Source organism: Ruditapes philippinarum, unplaced genomic scaffold (genome assembly GCF_026571515.1).
Source record: "Ruditapes philippinarum isolate M1 unplaced genomic scaffold, ASM2657151v2 ctg81_1_1_1_1, whole genome shotgun sequence".
Classification (NCBI taxonomy): Eukaryota; Metazoa; Mollusca; class Bivalvia; order Venerida; family Veneridae; genus Ruditapes; species Ruditapes philippinarum.
Genome location: NW_026861623.1, coordinates 45,826 through 66,979, shown reverse-complemented (window position 1 = coordinate 66,979; position 21,154 = coordinate 45,826). Strand labels below are relative to the sequence as shown.

The window sequence follows — 21,154 nt, the reverse complement described above, 5'->3', positions numbered from 1 at the left end:
AATTTTGCATAAGGCATTGTCTGGTAGACCTCTACCAAGATTGTTCAAATTATAGCCCTGGGGTCAAAATCGGCCCGGCCCCGGGAGTCATTGATTTTCACTATAATTATGTACATATAGTAAAAACTTAAAATACCTTCTTGTCTGCAGGTATAAGGCTTAGAGGTTTGATATTTGGTATGTGTTATTATCTTTAGGTACTCTACCAAAGTTGTTAAAATTTTGCCTCTAGTGTCAAAATCAGCCCCGCCCAGGGGGTCATAATTATAAGGTTTTCCTTTTATGTATATAGTAAAAACTTTAAAAAATTTCTTCAAGCAATTGAAAAGGCTAGAGATTAGATATTTTGCATGAAACATTGTGTAGTGAACCTCTACCAAGATTGTTCAAATTATAGCCCTGTGGTCAAAATTGGCCGCGCCCAGGGGGTCATTGATTTTCAATATATACATATAGTAAAAAAATTAAAAAATCTTATTGTCTATTTGTTATATAATATCATCTATAGGTACTCTACCAAAGTTATTCAAAATTTGTCCAGTGTCAAAATTAGCCCCGCCCCGGGGTCATAGGTTTTCTATATATGTATATAGTAAAAGCTTAAAAAATCATCTTCTCTAAATTGACAAAGGCTAGAGGTTAGATTTTGCATGAAACATTGTGTAGTGAACCTCATCAAAAACTCAGTTTGTATCACTTTTTTATGGCACCACACCATCTGCGATGCGGTGGCATGTAGCGATTCATCTCCGCAGCATCTGCGATGCGGTTGCATATAGCGATTCATCTGTGTGTTTGTGTGTGTGTGTTTGTACCTGTGTTCTATAGATTATATAGTGAACTTAAAAAATCTTCTTGTGAAAAACCACTAGTCAAATTTCAACCAAACTTGGCAGGATTGATCCTTGGGTGAAGGGCTTCCAAAGTTGTTCAAAGAATTTCATTCCATGCAGAAATCTGGTTGCCATGGCAACCAAAAGGAATTATAAGAATAAATTTAAAAATTCTTCTTGTAAAGAGACAAAAGGCTAGAGCTTAGATATTTTGCATAAGGCATTGTCTGGTAGACCTCTACCAAGATTGTTCAAATTATAACCCTGGCGTCAAAATTGGCCCCGCCCCGGTGTAAAAACTTAAAATACCTTCTTGTCTGCAGGTACAAGGCTTAGAGGTTTGATATTTGGTATGGGTTATTATCTATAGGTACTTTACCAAAGTTGTTCAATTTTTGCCTTTAATGTCAAAATCAGCCCTGCCCCAGGGGTCATATGTCATATAAGCTTTTCCTTATATGTATACAGTAAAAACTTTAAAAAATTTCTTATAGCAATTGTTAGATATTTTGCATGAAACATTGTGTAGTGAACCTCTACCAAGATTGTTCAAATTATAGCCCTGGGGTCAAAATTGGCCCCGCCCCGGGGGTCATTGATTTTCAATATGTACATATAGTAAAAAAATCAAAAAATCTTATTGTATTTGTTATATGATATCTATAGGTACTCTAGCAAAATTGTTCAAATTTTGCCTCTGGTGTCAAAATTGGCCCTGCCCAGGGTCATTGATTCTCATTATGTACACAAAAACAGAAACTAAAACAAAATTAATGTTTTCTGAATTGGAGAAAGTTACAGCTTAGATATTTGACATGAAATGTTGTTTGGTGGACCTGTATCAAGATTGTTTTGAATTAAACCCTTGGGTCAAAATTTTGCCTTGCCCAAGGGGACAGTGACCTTCTTTCTTGTCCTTTGATGTACAGCAATGAAATTTTGACCATGTGCACAGTTTTAGTTGATAAAATGAACTTTGATATCAGGTGACCTAGATTTTGATGGTGACCTACTTTCTTGTTCTTTGATGTACAGCTATGAAATTTGAACCATATGCACAGATTAAGATGTAAAGTGAACTTTGATATCAGCTGACCTAGATTTTGACAAAGTGTCTTACTGTGTTGTCCTTTGATGTAGTCATGAAATTTAGGCTGTGTGAAATATGACCTTAACCACCAAATTCACTAGACTCAATTGCCCTGATCTTTTATTGTCCCCCGCCTTTTCGAAGAAAAAAGGGGGATATAGAAATAGGCTCCTTCCTGCAGTCCGTTCGTCACACTTTTGTGTCCGGCCCATAACTTTGAAATAACTAGGCATAAATGTTTGTTATAATAAGACGATGTGTCATGCGCAACAACCAGACCCCCACCTTCAGGGTCAAGGTCGCACTTGCTCATTCAAGGTCAACATTGCCTATTTGAGGGTATATGTCGTGTCCGGTCCATAACTTTCTTATCTTTGAAGGGATTTTGTAAATACTTGTAACAATTTTTCACAATAATGAGACAATGTGTCATGCGCAAAACCGGTCACCTACCATCAAGGTCAAGGTCACACTAGGATGTCAAATATTAACAAAGTCTGTTATAAGGTATATTTTGTGTCCGGTCTATTACTTTTTTTATTGATCAAAGGATTTTGAAAAATACTTGGCACAAATAATCACTATAATAAGACGATGTGTCATGCGCAACAACCAGAGTCAAGGTCGTACTTGCTCATTCAAGGTTAACATTGTCTATTTGAGGGTATATGTCCTGTCCGGTCCATAACTTTCTTATCTATGAAGGGATTTTGTAAATACTTGCCATAATTGTTCACAATAATCAGACGATGTGTCATGCGCAAAAACCAGTCACCTACCTTCAAGGTCAAGGTCACACTTGGAGGTCAAATATTAACATAGTCTGTTACAGGGTATATTTCGTGTCCGGTCCATAACTTGGTCATTTATCAAAGGAATTTGAGATAACTTGGCACAAATGTTTATTATAATAAGACGATGTGTCATGCGCAACAACCAGACCCCTACCTCCAGAGTCAAGGTCGTACTTGCTCATTCAAGGTCAACATTGTCTATTTGAGGGTATATGTCGTGTCCGGTCTATAACTTTCTCATCTATGAAGGGATTTTGTAAATACTTGCCATAATTGTTCACAACAATCAGATGATGTGTCATGAGCAAAAACCGGTCACCTACCTCCAAGGTCAAGGTCACACTTGGAGGTCAAATACTTACATAGTCTGTTACAGGGTATATTTTGTGTCTGGTCCATAACTTTTTCATAGATCCAAGGATTTTGAAAATACTTCGCACAAAAAGTCACTATAATAAGAGGATTTGTCATGCGCAACACCTGCATCCCTACCTCCAAGGTCAAGGTCACACTTAGAGGTCAAAAATAGTCTGTTATAGGGTATATTTTGGGTCAAATCTAGAACTTCTTCATAGTTCAAGGGATTTTGAAATAACTTGGCACAAATAGTCACAATAATAAGACAATATGTAAGGTACAACACCTGCACCCCTACCTCAAAGGTCAAGGTCACAATTAGAGGTCAAAGGTTAACAGAGTCTGTTATTTGGTATATTTTTTGTCCCGTCCATTACTTCTTCATAGATTAAGGGATTTTGAAAATACTTGGGACAAATAGTCACAATGATTAGATGATATGTCATGCATAACATCTGTGTCCCTACCTCCAAGGTCAAGGTCACACTTAGAGATCAAAGATTTACATAGTCTGTTATAGGGTATATTTTGTGTCCAATCTATAACTTCTTCATAGTTCAAGGGATTTTGAAAATACTGTGTTCTATAGATTATATAGTGAACTTAAAAAATCTTCTTGTGAAAAACCACTAGTCAAATTTCAACCAAACTTGGCAGGATTGATCCTTGGGTGAAGGGCTTCACAAATAGTCACAATAATAAGACAATATGTAAGGTACAACACCTGCACCCCTACCTCAAAGATCAAGGTCACAATTAGAGGTCAAAGGTTAACAGAGTCTGTTATTTGGTATATTTTTTGTCCCGTCCATTACTTCTTCATAGATTAAGGGATTTTGAAAATACTTGGGACAAATAGTCACAATGATTAGATGATATGTCATGCATAACATCTGTGTCCCTACCTCCAAGGTCAAGGTCACACTTAGAGATCAAAGATTTACATAGTCTGTTATAGGGTATATTTTGTGTCCAATCTATAACTTCTTCATAGTTCAAGGGATTTTGAAAATACTTGGCACAAATAGTCTCAATAATAAGACGTTATGTCATGCACAACACCTGCTCCCCTACCTCCAAGGTCAAGGTCACACTAAGAGGTCAAAGCTTAACATGATAGATTTTTAAATTCCGTGTTTCATTTTATTTTTTTAACAAATTTTTTGTTACATTTGCAGATCATTGATCATAGTTTTGGAGTGAATGTCCAGAGATCCATTATAACCTCAATCTTTTGAAATAGCACAATTTTATGCTTCATATAAAACTTCCTGAGGCGGGGGACGTTGGTAACTCTGTTAAAAATTCTTGTTTGAATAACAATAGATTTAACTACTAATCTGATGATAAGAATTAGATAGGTCAGGGATCTATGCATTATGACCATCTTCAATTGTATAGAAACAAAAAAAAATCTGTTCCTACACTACTATTTAGTGTTGTATTAATGCGGTGGCATAGCATTTTTCACAAATGCAATTTTGTTTTTTCAAGTGGAATATTGTGCAGATGACCTAGCATTCTTAGGGGTGAAAGTTCAACCCTGTTTTTGTGAGGGGAGTTTAAACTGCACTGATGTAAAGGTAACATGATGACTGGCTAGCGAAGACCTTAATCTGGCACCCAAGTTGAACCAATGAGAAAAACGATGTACCAGTATTAAAAAAGACAGCTATGAAGGATTGATGGCCCTAGAACACTAAAATCTATGTAAACTTAAGTGATCCCCAGAGCAAAGCTATTTATGATTCAGGGCCATTCTTGTGTGTTGCTGAGTGGTGAAGGACACCACTGTGTGTATGAATCCCGTTTTGGATTCTTTCATGTGAGGAAGTTATCAAGCAGGTTAGCAGGATGTCAGTGGTTCTTCTCAGAGGCCTTTTCATGTTTAAAATAATGCACAGCTTGGGAACCCCCGAGGTCATACTTTACTAGTAAAACTGGAAAAGTCGTCATATGACCTTGACAGTGATGGTATGACATAAGACCCAGCCAGACTGGAACCATTTATACAACTTTTGTATAGGGACAACCAAGAATCAGCTGTTGTTTAAAGAGATTATGTATAAAGACTATACAGGACAGATGACTGACATAATGAGACTACCCAAGCTCACCTTTGTAACCACTTTATTTCAAGTACATGTTATATATTAAAATACATAAATGATGCCATCAGAACACGCAATATCATCAGAGTAATGTAGATCAATATGTCTGAAATACAGTCGAACTTTGTTCGCTCGAACTCAGAGGGCCTGTGTAAATTTGTTCGAGAGATCTGTAGTTCGAGCCAACAGAGGTTCAACTGTTACTACGTTGATCGTATGCCTAAAGGTTTTCCAGCTTACATCAGTCGAATATACTTCAATATAATTGTTTGTCAGTGCATCTGTTCCTAGAATATGTCATATTCAGAATTATTATCCCAGTGTTAAGTATTAACGGAACGCTGTGTTAATCTTTATTAATGCATATTGTAATTGGTCGAGTTGGATTGGGCAATCAGACCAAACTTGTTGAACAATGTTTAAAATATATTTATATGTTTATAATGGAATGAATTTAATTTTAAAAAATAAATTAATGAAATATTTAAAAAAAACAAATGTTTTACAGAAGTCATTTTCTAAAATAAACACACGTAAAAGTATCATTCTATAAATAGATAACACTGTTACAACTCACATTACATGAACCACGGTTGTAATTAAAGCCGTCCTGGTCATTCTTTACTGACTTTTGCATATTTCACTTATTTCATGAGTTATTTTCTTTTTATTGTTAACATAAACGGCAAATCAACATTATTATCCTAACAAACAAATGGTTTACAACACCTCTTATTTTGTATCAATAACCTTAATTACCTTTGTCACGATGACATGTGTCGCCGACTGTCATTTATTTAGAACATTTCGACTTGTTTTTTTTGTTCGACCGAAAAGGTGTGATTTTCACTATATTTCTGCCGAAGGGACCAGAGAGCAGGTTCGAGAGTTTGAGCGATCCGAGGTAGAACAATATATATTATAAAGGAATTTAGTTCAAGCGAAAGGAGGTATTCGAGCGATTCGAGTTCAAGCGAAAGAAGTTTAACTGTATATGTTTAGTGTTTTCTCAGCACTCTATCAGAACTATAACTGGCAATCTCTGGTCACAAAACATGTTCATTTCCTCCGCATCACAAGTTTCATCATTGAAAGAATTTCACATCTATGAATATTTGTCATAATATTTTGTAAGTTTACTGGAAAGCTGATGGATCAACTTCTATACGGTTGATAACCAGTACACTTTGGGGAGTCTGCTGCACTAAAATAAAAAAAATATCACATTATAGTCAATAATATTTCAACAATTTAAAAGAAAACTAGAAAAGTGAAACACAGGTGCCCCATCATTCTACTGCTTTGTCAGTCAATGGAAGAACAGTAGGCCCCCAAGTGAGGGCATGACTTATAAGACTTTAGAGGTCTACTGATTAATATTACATCTCTGAGCTTTATTGTTTCCACAAAATGAGTAGATGTGTTTTCTTACACATTAGTCTACATAAAGTGTGATACCCCAAGGACAGGGCCAATTTAGACCCAAGTGTAATGGTTAATATATAACTTTTGTGCCAAATCTCTTGGCTTTAAATGTTTCAAAGTAAAATGTTTAAAGATGTGTATATTAAGTTAGTCTACTTAAACTAAGTGACCCCCAGTGTCGGGTTAACTTTAAGAACAGAGTCATGATTTATCTTACTTATATAGAGGTTCACAAGACACTGCTACATGCCAAAAATATAAGCTCTTGGCATTGCAGTTTTACACATTAAGACTTAAATGTAATTAATTTCCTATACAAGTCCTTAAAAAGTATATATAAATTAAGTGACCCCCCACCATATTGACCAAAGGTGCACAAATGATATCTTTTTTAAAGAGAATTCTATCATAAAATCACAACAATATGTTACATCCAGCTGCCCAGTTTGTATCAATTCAAATGTTTGTATAGACATTAGTGGACATTTAGCTTTTCTGAATTGTTTTATTTCTCTATAATTATATTTGTGATATTATTTTCTACAGAGTATTCGAGTATCAATTTTGTTAACTGATACTTTAACAAAGATCGGGTACTCAATACTTTTGATAAGGTTTAAATTTGAATGAGGAATTAAATATCATGTCCAATTTCAAAACAGAACAACAATTGATTACTTACATTTGAGCCTTCTTGCACGTTTCATTTGAGTCCAATGAAGCCTGACATGTGACAGAGTCTTCTCAATGACTGTAGCCTCAACACGCACAATATCACGGCTGAAATGTATTTATAAACTTATTTATACTCTTTGATGAGATACCTAACTATACATGTGAGATATACATCATTTTCAAGATATTTATATAAATTAGCATGACTGGGTGCCATTTTTGGTCATGCCTGACTTTAAAGCAAAATCTATAGAATAGGAAGAAAGATAAAAAGAATTTTTGACTTATTTTGTGTACTGGCATGTGTGCAGTTCCCGTACAAAAATCATAGTTACTTAATCACTATTTTTTATTACGCTCACTCACAAATATTTGAATGTTACACATCAATATTCGGCTCGTCACACAAATCATGGAAATTCCATCATGTTCTAAACATAGAATAACCCTTACTTATGAGGCCTCATATGGGGTACCGAAGTTATCGATTATTTTGTATGAAGAGAAGTAGTTCCCGTACATAAAATCTAACCCATTATCATTATACAATTTTATTATATCATACCTATTTTTCATTTACAATTGTTGAACAGACCATTATCTAAGAGATAAATAGATGTAATTCAGGAAATAGAGCTTAGACTAAACGCGGATATCTATTACCCGGTACCGTTACCCCAACGCATTCATATGCAGTAACATGCTTGTATGCATGATATTGTACGCATCAAAGCCATAAAATTATTATTTATAGTAATATTGGTCAACATTCTGATAATTAAACAATTTTTCATCGCATTGCCTACTTATTTGTAAACAGGTGGTATTAGTGGAAAACCCTTTAACAAGCCTCAAGTGTAAGTATTTTAGCGCATGCGCGCAAGGACGGAATCCCCCAGAGAAAACAAGGTCACGTTTTGACGACGCACAGGTGTAAGTGATTTAAAATGAGACTTTATATACGTACTGCCAAACTGACACTTAGATTATGCAAATCGTTTTATGTATCTGATTTGAAACATGAATAGAACTGCAAGTAAAATCAAGAAGTTTAAATTGAAAAATCCGGGTACTGCTTCTGTTTAAGGAAACTGCGCATGCCAGTACAGTCACTATTTTTCAAAAATATATTTACACTGTGACTGTGTTGATAGAAACTGCATTGTTGTGTTTTTATCTACATGAAAACAGTGTTAAGTCTCATTAAAACCCCCTTCTAGTAATACAAAGTCTATTTTGTCAGCCACTTTTGCATCCATATCATACCGCCTCCGTGGTCGAGGGGTTAGAGTCGATGACTTCTAATCCAGTTACATCTCTGGCGTGGGTTGGATCCCCGAGAGATGCTTTGGTAGTTTAGGGCGCAGGTAGTCTAGTACTGGTGTAACTCTCCAGGAACGATGGTTAGGAAACTACCCGCCTATATGACTGAAATACTGTTGGGAAAAGGCGTAAAATGAAACAAACAAACAAACAAACATCAGCTTGTCACCAAAAACCAAGTAGACTATCTCTTTAGGTTTATCTCCCTACATTGTGGTAAACAACAAGAGACAGACATCATGCTATCACAAAAACATACTGCTGTGAATATCTTTTTCTCAAATGAGCTTAAAACATCCATGTTTGGCCATAATGAGTCTAATAATCAGACTTTTGAATAAGACAGACAAACATCTGCATTATATCAGGTTCCTTGTAGGACTGCTGCCAGGTAGCTCGATAAATTTCCTTACCTGTATCACCATCTCAACATTTAATTTTTGTCATATGGCGACTTTCCAGAAAAAATCTCGGGTGCCCTTCCCTACATTATTTCAGGCATGGGCACCTGAGTAGGACCACCAATGTTCCGTAAGCTTGAATGATGGATAGCTACCTCACATGAAAGAATCCAAAATCCTAGTCATGATTCGAACCCAGAGCAACGACAACGACAAGTCAACGACCTAAACCACTTAAAACACATGCGGAAAGGTGGATATAATGCATGAATGATAAACTTACTCTAACAGAGGTCTTCCAAATAAGGTAAAATCTTTACTACCAACCAGCATCACCTGAAACATAACAACAAGTATTTATATTGATGTATTTGGGTTTATTTTGTTTTATTTGGGTTTATATTGTTTTATTTGGGTTTATATTGATTTATTTGGGTTTTAAGTCACACCAACACTTTAAATGACATAAGGTAACTTTCAAGCGTTACTAAAGGTAGAGGAAGACCTCCAATGGCATGCCTCTTTAATCAGACTAGTAGTGTTAATGACTGTGGAATTTTCTGTGTATAAACTGTAGGTAACAATGACACTCCAAGAGCTTAGGTTTGTAAACTTTAGGAAAAAAAACTTTATCCTAACTACTTAGAGACTTGAGCAGTTGCCTATGCAGCATCAGAATGCACAGATATATTAATATCACATGTAGAAGTCTTTTAAAGCTCATCTAAGCACACAATATCTGAGTGCTTACAATGACAAAGTCATCCACTCTGAAACCACTGGGCCAAATTTGATTAGGAATTACCGCCATGAAACTCAGCCTGGGACAGCACGCTCCATATTTATTCAGAGCTTAATAGTATGATATAAGCAATGTAGAAAAGAGGCATTATTCTGAAAGTATTCTATTTAGAATTACCTGCCCATGAAAGTGAAAAGGTATTTTAGGTTTGAAGTGAATATGTGTGATGGTTTATGAGAAAATAAGGAAAAATTCCCAATAAAAAAATGGATATAATTAAGCTAATCTGCTCATTAGAAATGCATTCCAATTTCAATAGTGTACAAGTATAAGTTTAAAGATCCTATATGTTGTAATTAAGGTTGTTACCACACTTAAGTGAAATTTTATATATGTATATAATTATGCTTCTAAAACAATTTTCAAACATTGAAGAATATGTAAAATATGTACTGCAAATATTTGTCCACATTATATGTTATCATTAAAATATATACATCCATTTCTTAAGGAAAAATTTGACGTAAACTATATAGAAATTAATTTCTAATTACCTCCCTTTATTTACATGAAATGTTAAATTCGGTAATACCTTAATAAATAATGCTTTTTGGAACATACAATATCACTGCGTATGATCACGTGACCAATATCAATGGGCTAATAAAATGGCGGCCTGAACGCTCAGTAAAAGCAGTGAAATTGAGGTACACATACAGTTAACATTAAATTTATATGTGAAACTAGGCCGCACAGAACCCCTGTATAAAAACCACGTATTGTTCTATTATTGGTCACTTTGTAGCTCTCTCTGTTTAGGCCTGAAAGTCGAAAAAGTTGTTTTGGGTGGTTTTTATACAGGGGTTCTGTGCAGCCTAGTTTCACATATAAATTTAATGTTAACTGTATGCTTACCTCAGTTTCACTGCTTTTACCGAGCGTTCAGGCCGCCATTTTATGAGCCCATACTTTGGTCACATGATCATCCGCAGTGAATATTGATAAATCTTAATTTGATCATCATATTTATGATATAAAACCAAGAAAAATTTGTGTTACAGGATCTTTAAAGTAAAAATCCATAAAAGTTTTTGATAAACAAGCCATAACAAATTGGTTTACCTAAAAAAAAAATCAATAACAAAAAGGTTAAAAGGGCAAACATTTCTCAGTCAAAATGTTTTATAACTTTTATACCAGCCATATTTCATCATATTTGGTTTTAAAGTGAGTAACTTTGTTGCTGAGAAAATTGACCTTACTTTGGCAAAAGATTGACCAATGCCAAACTAAAGTTTATGAGTGTATTGTTGTTTTTGTTGTTCAAAAAGAGAAACTTAATAATTACATACCTTTTCTAATCTGATTTTATCCCCAATCTGTGGTGGAAAGAAACCATTTACAATAACCATGTCTTCTGTTGTAATTTTTCTCTGCTTGCCACCAACATGTATCACTGCAAACAATCTTCCCAAATTATCTCCCTTCACTGCTTCCTCTACTTTAGCAATCAGCTCTAGATAAAAGAATTAAAGTTCTTGAAAGCACTGATTGAAGGTGCTTCTCAAATCTTGAAAAAATAGAAATTGTTATTTTAAGTTTGCACTTTATCAATTAGAAAGGAAATTATAACAAGAGCTGTCCGTAAGACAGCGCGTTCGACTTTTTTATTGCTTGCCAATAAAAAAAGTTTTTGCAGTAAAAGGCAATACAAGAATCTCTGTATTTTTAAAGTGAACAATGGCCATGAGCATTAAGATATTTAGTGAAGAATTATTTTATTATGACATAATTTATGGTAAAGTGAACAAGTGGATAGGAATGAATTTTTTTAGATTTTTTAAGTTTTTTAGTGCTTGCCTATAATACAAAACATTGACAGTTAAGGGCCATAATTCAAATAAAATCTTTGACAGAATTACCTTCTCCTGGACATGTTTGGGAATCATGATTGTAAACAAGTATTCCAACTTTCAAATTAATATCTCAAACAGTTCAGTCAAAAAGTGGACTGGTACTAAAAACTTAACCAAGATTCTAAGTCGATAAAAGGCCTTAATTTTTAAAACAAATCCTTGACAGAGTTACCTTCTCTTGCGTACAGATGGGGGTAATGATGTGAAATAGCATTAAAAGTTTCAAAGCAATATCTCAACGGGTTAAGGCAATAAGTGGATTTTACCCATATTCAATGTATTTTCTAAGTCAAAAAGGGGCATAATTCTGTCAAAAACCTTGACAGAGTTATGTCCTCTTGTCTGTTGATGAAGGTGGTGATGGTAAACAAGTATGGTCAGTTTCAAAGCAATACCTCCAATGGTTTTGAAATAAAGTGAGGTGGTACAAAAAACTTAACCAAGCTCAATACACTTTCTAAGTCAAAAAAGGGCCATAATTCTGTCAAAAACCTTGACAGAGTTATGTACTCTTGTCTGTAGATGGAGGTTATGATGGTGAACAAGTATGGTAAGTTTCAAAGCCATACTTGTAATACTTCTGAAATAAAGTGGGGTGGTACGAAAAACTTAACCAAGGTGTGACGCCAACGCCGACGCCGACGCCGACGCCGGGGCGAGTAGGATAGCTCCCCTTTTCATAGAAAAGTCGAGCTAAAAAGTCCAAAACTGAATAAAGTAATTCAATTACATGTAAGCATAAGGTACAAATGTAACTACATACTGTTAGGTACAAATGTAACTACATACTGTTATGCTACTGTACTGATCTGACATGTTTTGTGGGCACTGATTCGATTTCTGAAATCAACTACTAGTAAAACAATTTCTATTCACAACCCAAACATAAACACGAAAAACATGCGTGTTTACTCCCTCTCTCACTAGTTTTAATACCACTTTAATATGTTACATACAATTGGTTTATTATAACTAAGTCATCAAATCAGTGAGTGTGTAGTGATGTATTTTATTGGCTCCAAATGTCAATGTATAAAACAACAACTAAAAGGTCCTCCAACAAGACTTAAACAAAAGGTGTAGGAACATTTTGGGTTTCAGGATTCAGAAAAAGATACATGAACCAGACCCATGTTAAATATGTGCAAGCCATTGAGGTACAAATCAATCCTTTAAAGTTTCACTCAAATTGCATCAGTAATATAAGAGAAGTCGTCCGGACAAAACTTTAAATAAAACTAGAAATGTGTCCATAGGACATGGGTGCCCCCACACTCCACTGTTTAGTCAATCTTTTGACACTAGGTCAAATATTTTTTTGAGGCTGAGCTACATGTGCCACAAGTTGAAAACAAAAAATCTTTTACTAACTTAAGGGCAAGAACTTTACAAATACTTTACAAAAACTTTCAAGCCTACAGGTCAAATACTTTTTGAGCTATGCATGAAGTTGAAAATTGCAAATTTATACTAAGTCAAGGGCAATAACTCTAACAAAACTGAAATAAATCAAAATGCAAAACCCCAGGTGCAAAGCTTCACAGTAATGTTGATCATGATTCCTGTAAAGCTGATGATTCTAACTCAAGCACTAAAGGAACAAATAACACATCATCCGGCCGAAATGGAATAAAGGGGCCATTTCTTAATGGCCAAAGGCCGCTTACTCTATTGTTACGGAATGAACTCTATTGCTCTCTTTTGTTCTATTTATAGTTAGATGGACCCCTATCCCTATACGGTAGTGCAGACGGATGGACAATGGTAAATCTAAATCCCCTAACAATAAAAACAAGAATTTGTAACAGAGTTACCAACGTCCCCCGCCTCGGGAAGTTTTATATGAAGCATAAAATTGTGCTATTTCAAAAGATTGAGGTATGGATCTCAGAACATTCAGTCCAAAATTATGATAAATGCTAGATCTGCAAATGCAACAATAAATTTGTTAAAAAAATAAAATAAAACACGCAATTTAAAAATCTATCATGTTAAGCTTTGACCTCTAAGTGTGACCTTGACCTTAGAGGTAGGGATGGAGGTGTTGTGCATGACATACTGTCTTATTATTGAGACTATTTGTGCCAAGTATTTTCAAAATCCCTTGAACTATGAAGAAGTTATAGATTGGACACAAAATATACACTATAACAGACTATGTAAATCTTTGACCTCTAAGTGTGACCTTGACCTTGGAGGTAGGGACACAGATGTTACGCATGACATATCATCTAATCATTGTGACCATTTGTGCCAAGTATTTTCAAAATCCCCTAATCTATGAAGAAATAATGGACGGGACACAAAATATACCAAATAACAGACTGTTAACCTTTGACCTCTAAGCGTGACCTTGACCTTGGAGGTAGGGGTGCAGGTGTTGTACTTGACATATCGTCTTATTATTGTGACTATTTGTGCCAAGTTATTTCAAAATCCCTTGAACTATGAAGAAGTTCTAGATCCGACACAAAATATACCCTATAACAGACTATGTTAATTTTTGACCTCTAAATGTGACCTTTGACGTAGGGATGCAGGTGTTGCGCATGACACATCCTCTTATTATAGTAACTATTTGTGAGAAGTATTTTCAAAATCCTTTGATCTATGAAAAAGTTATGGACCGGACACAAAATATACCCAGTAACAGACTATGTAAGTATTTGACCTCCAAGTGTGACCTTGACCTTGGAGGTAGGTGACCGGTTTTTGCGCATGACACATCGTCTGATTATTGTGAACAATTATGGCAAGTATTTACAAAATCCCTTTATAGATAAGAAAGTTATGGACCGGACACAACATATACCCTCAAATAGACAATGTTGAACTTGAATGAGCAAGTGCGACCTTGACCCTGGAGGTAGGGGTCTGGTTGTAGCACATGACACATCGTCTTATTATAACAAACATTTGTGCCAAGTTATTTCAAATTCCTTTCATAAATGACAAAGTTATGGACCGGACACGAAATATACCCTGTAACAGACTAGGTAAATATTTGACCTCCAAGTGTGACCTTGACCTTGAAGGTAGGTGACTGGTTTTGCACATGACACCTTGTCTGTTTATTGTGAACAATTATGGCAAGTATTTACAAAATCCCTTCATAGATAAGAAAGTTATGGACCGGACACGACATATACCCTCAAATAGACAATGTTGACCTTGAATGAGGAAGTGCGACCTTGACCCTGGAGGTAGGGGTCTGGTTGTTGTGCATGACACATCGTCTTATTATAACAAACATTTGTGCCAAGTTATTTCAAATTCCTTTCATAAATGACAAAGTTATGGACCGGACACAAAATATACCCTGTAACAGACTATGTTAATATTTGACCTCCAAGTGTGACCTTGAAGGTAGGTGACTGGTTTTTGCGCATGACACATCGTCTGATTATTGTGAACAATTATGGCAAGTATTTACAAAATCCCTTCATAGATAAGAAAGTTATGGACCGGACACGACATATACCCTCAAATAGATGTAATGTTGACCTTGAATGAGCAAGTGCAACCTTGACCCTGGAGGTAGGGGTCTGGTTGTTGCGCATGACACATCGTCTTATTATAACAAACATTTGTGCCATGTTATTTCAAGTTCCTTTCATAAATGACAAAGTTATGAACCGGACACGAAAGTGTGACGGACGGACGTCCGGCCGAAATGGAATAAAGGGCCGTTTCTTTTGTTATTTTCTTTTATTTAATAGAGGGCCAATGGCCCCTTACTCTATTGTTACGGAATGAACTCTATTGTTCTCTTTTGTTCTGTTTACAGTTAGATGGCCCCCTATCCCTATTCGGTAGTGCGGATGGACGGACAGATGGACGGAGCCTATTTCTATATTCCCCTTTCTTCTTCGAAAAGGCGGGGGGCAATAATTTAAGGGCCATAACTCTGGCAAAAAAATTTAACTGGAAAATGCTGACAATATTCACACTAGACTTGATAATAAACATTACTTATAAGGTTGGATGAATTTGCACCAGTAGTTTTGGAGTAGGGCGAACAAATTTTGAGGAGAAAAGGACAGATAAACAGCTGGCGAAGAAGTGATCCCTATATGTGGCCACTATTACCGCTGTAGCAGGTGACACAAAAATGTTGTCATACCTGGTCCTTGATGTCCAAGATCTGGTACATGATTGAGATCTAAATTTGTCTTTTCTTCTGGTCTGAAACAGCAATACAGACATGAGCAACATTTCTTGTTCAGCTGAGTCATTTGTTTATACAAACCTTCAAAAATAACTTTGAAAGATGTATACAAACCTTCAAAAATAACATTGAAAAACTACACCTGTGTTCTTTTCTAATCCTAATCTGATTATTCAATAAATATTTACATTTTATATGTATATGGAAGTGAAACCACTATAAACATTGTCCTTTGAATGTAATGGTATTAATAATTTTTTACCTATTGCTCAAGTTACATATAAATTAATAAAATTTCTGTTCTAATTTGTTTTTAACTTCATAAAGAGAAGTTGCTTTCACTACTTGCTTTACTCACAATAAAGAATATTCCATATCTCTCTCTAATGGATCTGGATAAAGCCTCCTCATATGTCGTTTTTGTTGAACACAAAGTGACTGGGAAGTGACAAGCCTATCACATGTTGTATGTAAACATTTCTGTGATGCATGATTAATAACAGCAGCTGTTGTCCTACATGTATGTTGCCCAGTTACACAAGCTGCAGGTACCAAGCTCTTTAGACCTTTAACATTAAAATGGACAAAACTGTAACATAAATCAAACAAGCAACTCTGAAGTATTTTTCACCATATATAACATAGGCAAAAGGTCTCTACCCAATTAAAGTTTTCTTTAAATTATCTTGCAGTTTTTCTAAAGTCAGTGGCTAGCCATACGGGCCAGTATTGCTAGCCAAAAGTTCTAGCCATACGAGTGATGTACTACTGGCCTATAAGCACTGCAAAGGCTAGCTGTACAGCATAGCACTGTTGAGGCTAGCCGTACAGCATTATTAAAATATATATAACCCTAAAACAAAAATGAATATGCAAACTTATGTTTCTAAACAAAGATTTATAATAATTGTAACTTGTAAATGACATAAAATTTACATAGGCTTACAAAAACTACTTAATAAAGGTGAATTTATTTCTGATAGATCTTCATAATCACAATGGCTTGATTATCATCCATAAAAATATTTCGAAAAAAAATTTAACTTATATTTCTTTGTGACAACTATGTAATTTAAGATGGTCAAGTTACTGAATGACTTTATCATTGCATTTATTTCAATATTTGTTCATGGTGCTATCCTCAACAGTGTGTATAGGCTAGATATAATTTTAGACTGTTTTTTGGGGGAAAAAAGGTAGTAATACACCCATAAACACTTTCAATATGATCTACGTAAATAACCGAGGTATATCGAGTGAAAAATACGAGTTGCTTCCCTTACCTTCGAGGAAAAATCAATACCGCTTATGCTAAAACAATACAAAATAAGCCATTTTTAAACCGCTGGTTTGTTGTAATTAAATGTCCGATTTTAAAATGTATTACACCAATAGAAAGCTTTGGATCTTAGCTTCATCACAGTATAAACTTCAACACATCTTTTGACTCCTAAGTATTTAAATTAACTGTTAAACCTACCATATGTCAGACCATTTTACATACGAGATATGCAACCCGTTATCTTTACACGAAATACTACTGATAAGAATAGCCTGTTGTCTGCTAGTTCTGAAAGTGTTTATCGGTGTATCTGGTTTGGGGAAGTAGAGGATAACGGCTACAGCAAAGAAGGGTAAAAAGGCCCTGGTGACTCATGATAATTCCACTCCTCAGCTGGTATTGACGAGTAGAGATTATAAAGGACAAGTACAAAATGGCAGAATGCTCTTCTGGTCGGATGAGCAGAAATTTGCTGATGTAATATAGGAAGCTAGAATTCTCATAATCAGTTTGTTTACTTTTAACAATGGAAAACTGGAAACCAAGCTTGTGTTCTATTGCAACGGGGAAATATAATTTGAAAATTTTGACCAAAATATAGGACAAGAAGCATACCACACAGGATGAGTAGAAATTTTAAGCTACTCCTCCTGCTAGACTTTAACTGTTTAATGTCAGTAGCTCTAAACAATTTTTTCCATCCACGTACACTGGTCAGATTTTTTGCTTCCACAATTAGCGATTATAGCGATATCTTTTACCAAAATCAAGTGGCTAAGGCCTTTTCCCAATAAAGTGGGCAAATTCACTGATACCTCAGCCAGTCAGACTCCAATTCTCTCGTGAGTCGAAACAAGATTGGGGCGAATCGTATTGACCTTACATAAATCTCATTAGGTTTCTATCAATTCGGCCTCACAACTGTTACTATACGAACGCAGTTGCATTTTACTTTTAACCCTTCAAATGCTTACCGCTGCATAAATCTTTTGATTGATGAAAATTCCGGAGAATATTTCTAGAATTTGTCAGGATCATGCTTATTTTTTATCTCTATCATCAGGAGCTTGAACTTTAATTTACTGGTGTTCAACCTTTGTTTTTTTGGGTAGCAAGACACCTCATCCCCCAGACACTTCACTCCTCAAATTTTGAAGACACTTCACCCCTTAAGACACTTTATATAATTGTATGAAAATTAAATTTATTCTTAATAAATAAATTAAATAAATAAATAAATAAATAAATAAAATGAATATAAATGAATATGAATGAATGAATCAGTTGCTTTATAAAATATAGTAAATATAAATATAAACGGTATAGATGGATACCGAAAATAAGCTATTTTCGCGAAAATAAGATCGCGCTACGAAAATAAGATTTATTTTTGAAATAGTGCATTTATCTGTTGAAATAATGATGTAAGTTATATATTTATGCATTCTTTGCATGATTTTACAGCAAATTAAATTTTCAGAACCAAAAAATATCTAAAAAAGTACAGTTTGAGCCGAAAATACATACGTACGAATATAGCTCAAATCGCCGTGTGAGCGAAAATAAGATCGGGTCTACGAAAATAAGATTTATTTTTATTATAATGCATTAAAAATGTATTTTTGTTATTATTAAATTATTTGTATGAATGAAATAATAAAGACTGAAATGTTTTGTAATGAAATATTAAACGTTTGTTCGGTAAATATGGTAAATATCCCAAATAGTATAGAAAGAAGGCATGCGAAAATAACCCAAGATGGCGACTACGAAAATAAGATCATAACTTATAAAATTGTATTAATTGCAAAAATAAAATCTCCTCTTATAAAACAAGAAAAAGTAGTGGGGTGAAAAAGCATCAAAATAAAAGCAAGAATTAACTAGTGCGGAAAAAAAACCCAGAAACAAAGACTACTGTCTACTGTATATAGAATATATGTACGAAAATAAAATCTATATCTGTAAACAATAGGATATCTAGCTACATGTATATGAAAATAAAATATCAATATGGAAATGATTTATACCAAAATAAAAGATAATTTAAAATACGTGTAATATAAAAATAATATCTATATTTAGTAAAAGATCAGTATATAGCTTTGTTGCTTTAGTGCTTTAATAAGATAATGCACGGACAAGATCTTTCTATTTGAGAGAAGGAAACAATTATACAACGTATGACACGTGCACATGGCTGTCGGCAGCAATCAATGCGCTAATACGATGATTGGATTATTGGATTTTCGCACACGATCTTATTAATGCCCATCATTAAAGGTGTTTATTGGCGATTTATCACAGTCACCAATCATATCAAAATATAGATGTCTTATTTTTTTTACAGATTTTGTTATCATACAGATATATTTTTACACAGATCTTATTTTCGTTAAAGATTTTATTTTATAAAGACATTATATTCATATAGAGTCGTTTTTCATATCATTCTGATCCAGATTATTATCATATAAATATTATTTTCGTATAAATCATAAAAAAAATCTTATTTCTATACAGATATTATTTTCGTACCTGTAGATACTTTATATGTATCTTATTTTTGTAAGGATATTATTTTCATTTCACAGATCTTACATTTGTAAAAATCTTAGTCGAATACAAACATTATTTTCATACAAATCTTATTTTCGTATAGATTTATTTTCAATAGGATCTTATTTTCGTAAATATAGTATTTCCATACAGGTTTTATATTCAAATAAATATCAATTCATACAGGTTTTAATTGGTTTTACAGACCTTATTTACTAATAGATCTTATTTTCGTAACCTTATTTTCGTATTAACATTATTTTCATACAGTTTTTGTTTCCTTACAGATCTTATTTTCGTAGAGTACTGTTTAGATTTTATTTTCGTATTGTACATATTCTTATATAGATTTAGATCTTATTTTCGTAGTCGTTGTTTCAGGTTATTTTTGCACTTGTTTTTTCTTATATTTTGATACTTTTTCACCACAAACATTTCTTATCTTATAAGAGAACATTTAATTCTTAAAATTTATTTGCAAAATCATTAAAAATAAAGTTAATACTATTTTTAATATAAGTTATGAACCATGTAAATCTTATATAGCCTATATTTTCGTAGACGCAATTTTGGTTATATGTTCATGCGTTCTTTCTATACTAAATTTGGAATATTAACGTATGGATTTATATGTATTTACCATGTTTGCCGCACAGACGTCTAATATTTCATTACAAAACATTTCATTCTTTATTATTACATTCATACAAATCATTTGATAACACCAAAATATACGTATAAATCTTATTTTTGTAGACCCGATCTTATTTTCGCTTTACACGGCAATTTGAGCCATTTTCATACGATGGTATTTTGGGCTCAAACTTCACATTTTATAATATTTTTTTTGTTTCTGAAATTTATTATTTCATTCATACAAATCAATTATTAACAACAAAAATTCGTTTTTAATACATTATATCAAATATAAATCTTATTTTCGAAGACCCAATCTTATTTTCGCTTTACACGACAATTTGAGCTATTTTCGTACGATAGTATTTTTGGCTCAAACTTCACTTTTTTAAATATTTTTTTTGGTTCTGAAATTTAATTTGCTGTAAAACCATTCAATGAATGCATAAATATATATTTTACATAATTATTTCAACAGATAAATGCACTATTTCAAAAATAAATCTTATTTTCGTAGCTGCGATCTTATTTTCGCGAAAATAGCTTATTTTCGGTATCCATCTATACCGTTTATATTTATATTTTCTAAATATAGAAGTACAATGTATAATTATATAATAATAAGATATTTCTTATTATTCATTTACTTTAACAACATGCAAAGCAAAGTTAATACGTTATATATATTTTTGTAAAGTGGGCCGAGTTGACCCTTGCCGAGTTGACCCGTGCCAAGTTGGTATAGGGCCGAGTTGACTCTTTTCCATGACATTATGACATACCAAGACATTTCACTATTGAGACGTTTCACTCCCAAGACAGTTCACAACTAGACGTTTCAC

The 21,154-nt window shown here is 34.0% G+C and overlaps 1 protein-coding gene across 1 annotated transcript; it reads right to left on the bottom strand.

Annotated features, from left to right (window-relative positions):
* Positions 1-5,187: 5,187 nt before the first annotated feature.
* LOC132716336 (large ribosomal subunit protein bL21m-like) lies at positions 5,188-18,223 on the bottom strand. Its single transcript, XM_060699586.1, has 7 exons — positions 18,092-18,223; positions 16,194-16,401; positions 15,791-15,852; positions 11,104-11,267; positions 9,293-9,345; positions 7,293-7,390; positions 5,188-6,389 (listed from the first exon to the last, which is right to left on the bottom strand). The coding sequence occupies exons 1-7, from the start codon at positions 18,153-18,155 to the stop codon at positions 6,322-6,324; spliced, it is 717 nt and encodes a 238-aa protein (XP_060555569.1). The 5' UTR covers positions 18,156-18,223; the 3' UTR covers positions 5,188-6,321.
* Between the last annotated feature and the right edge of the window lie 2,931 nt (positions 18,224-21,154).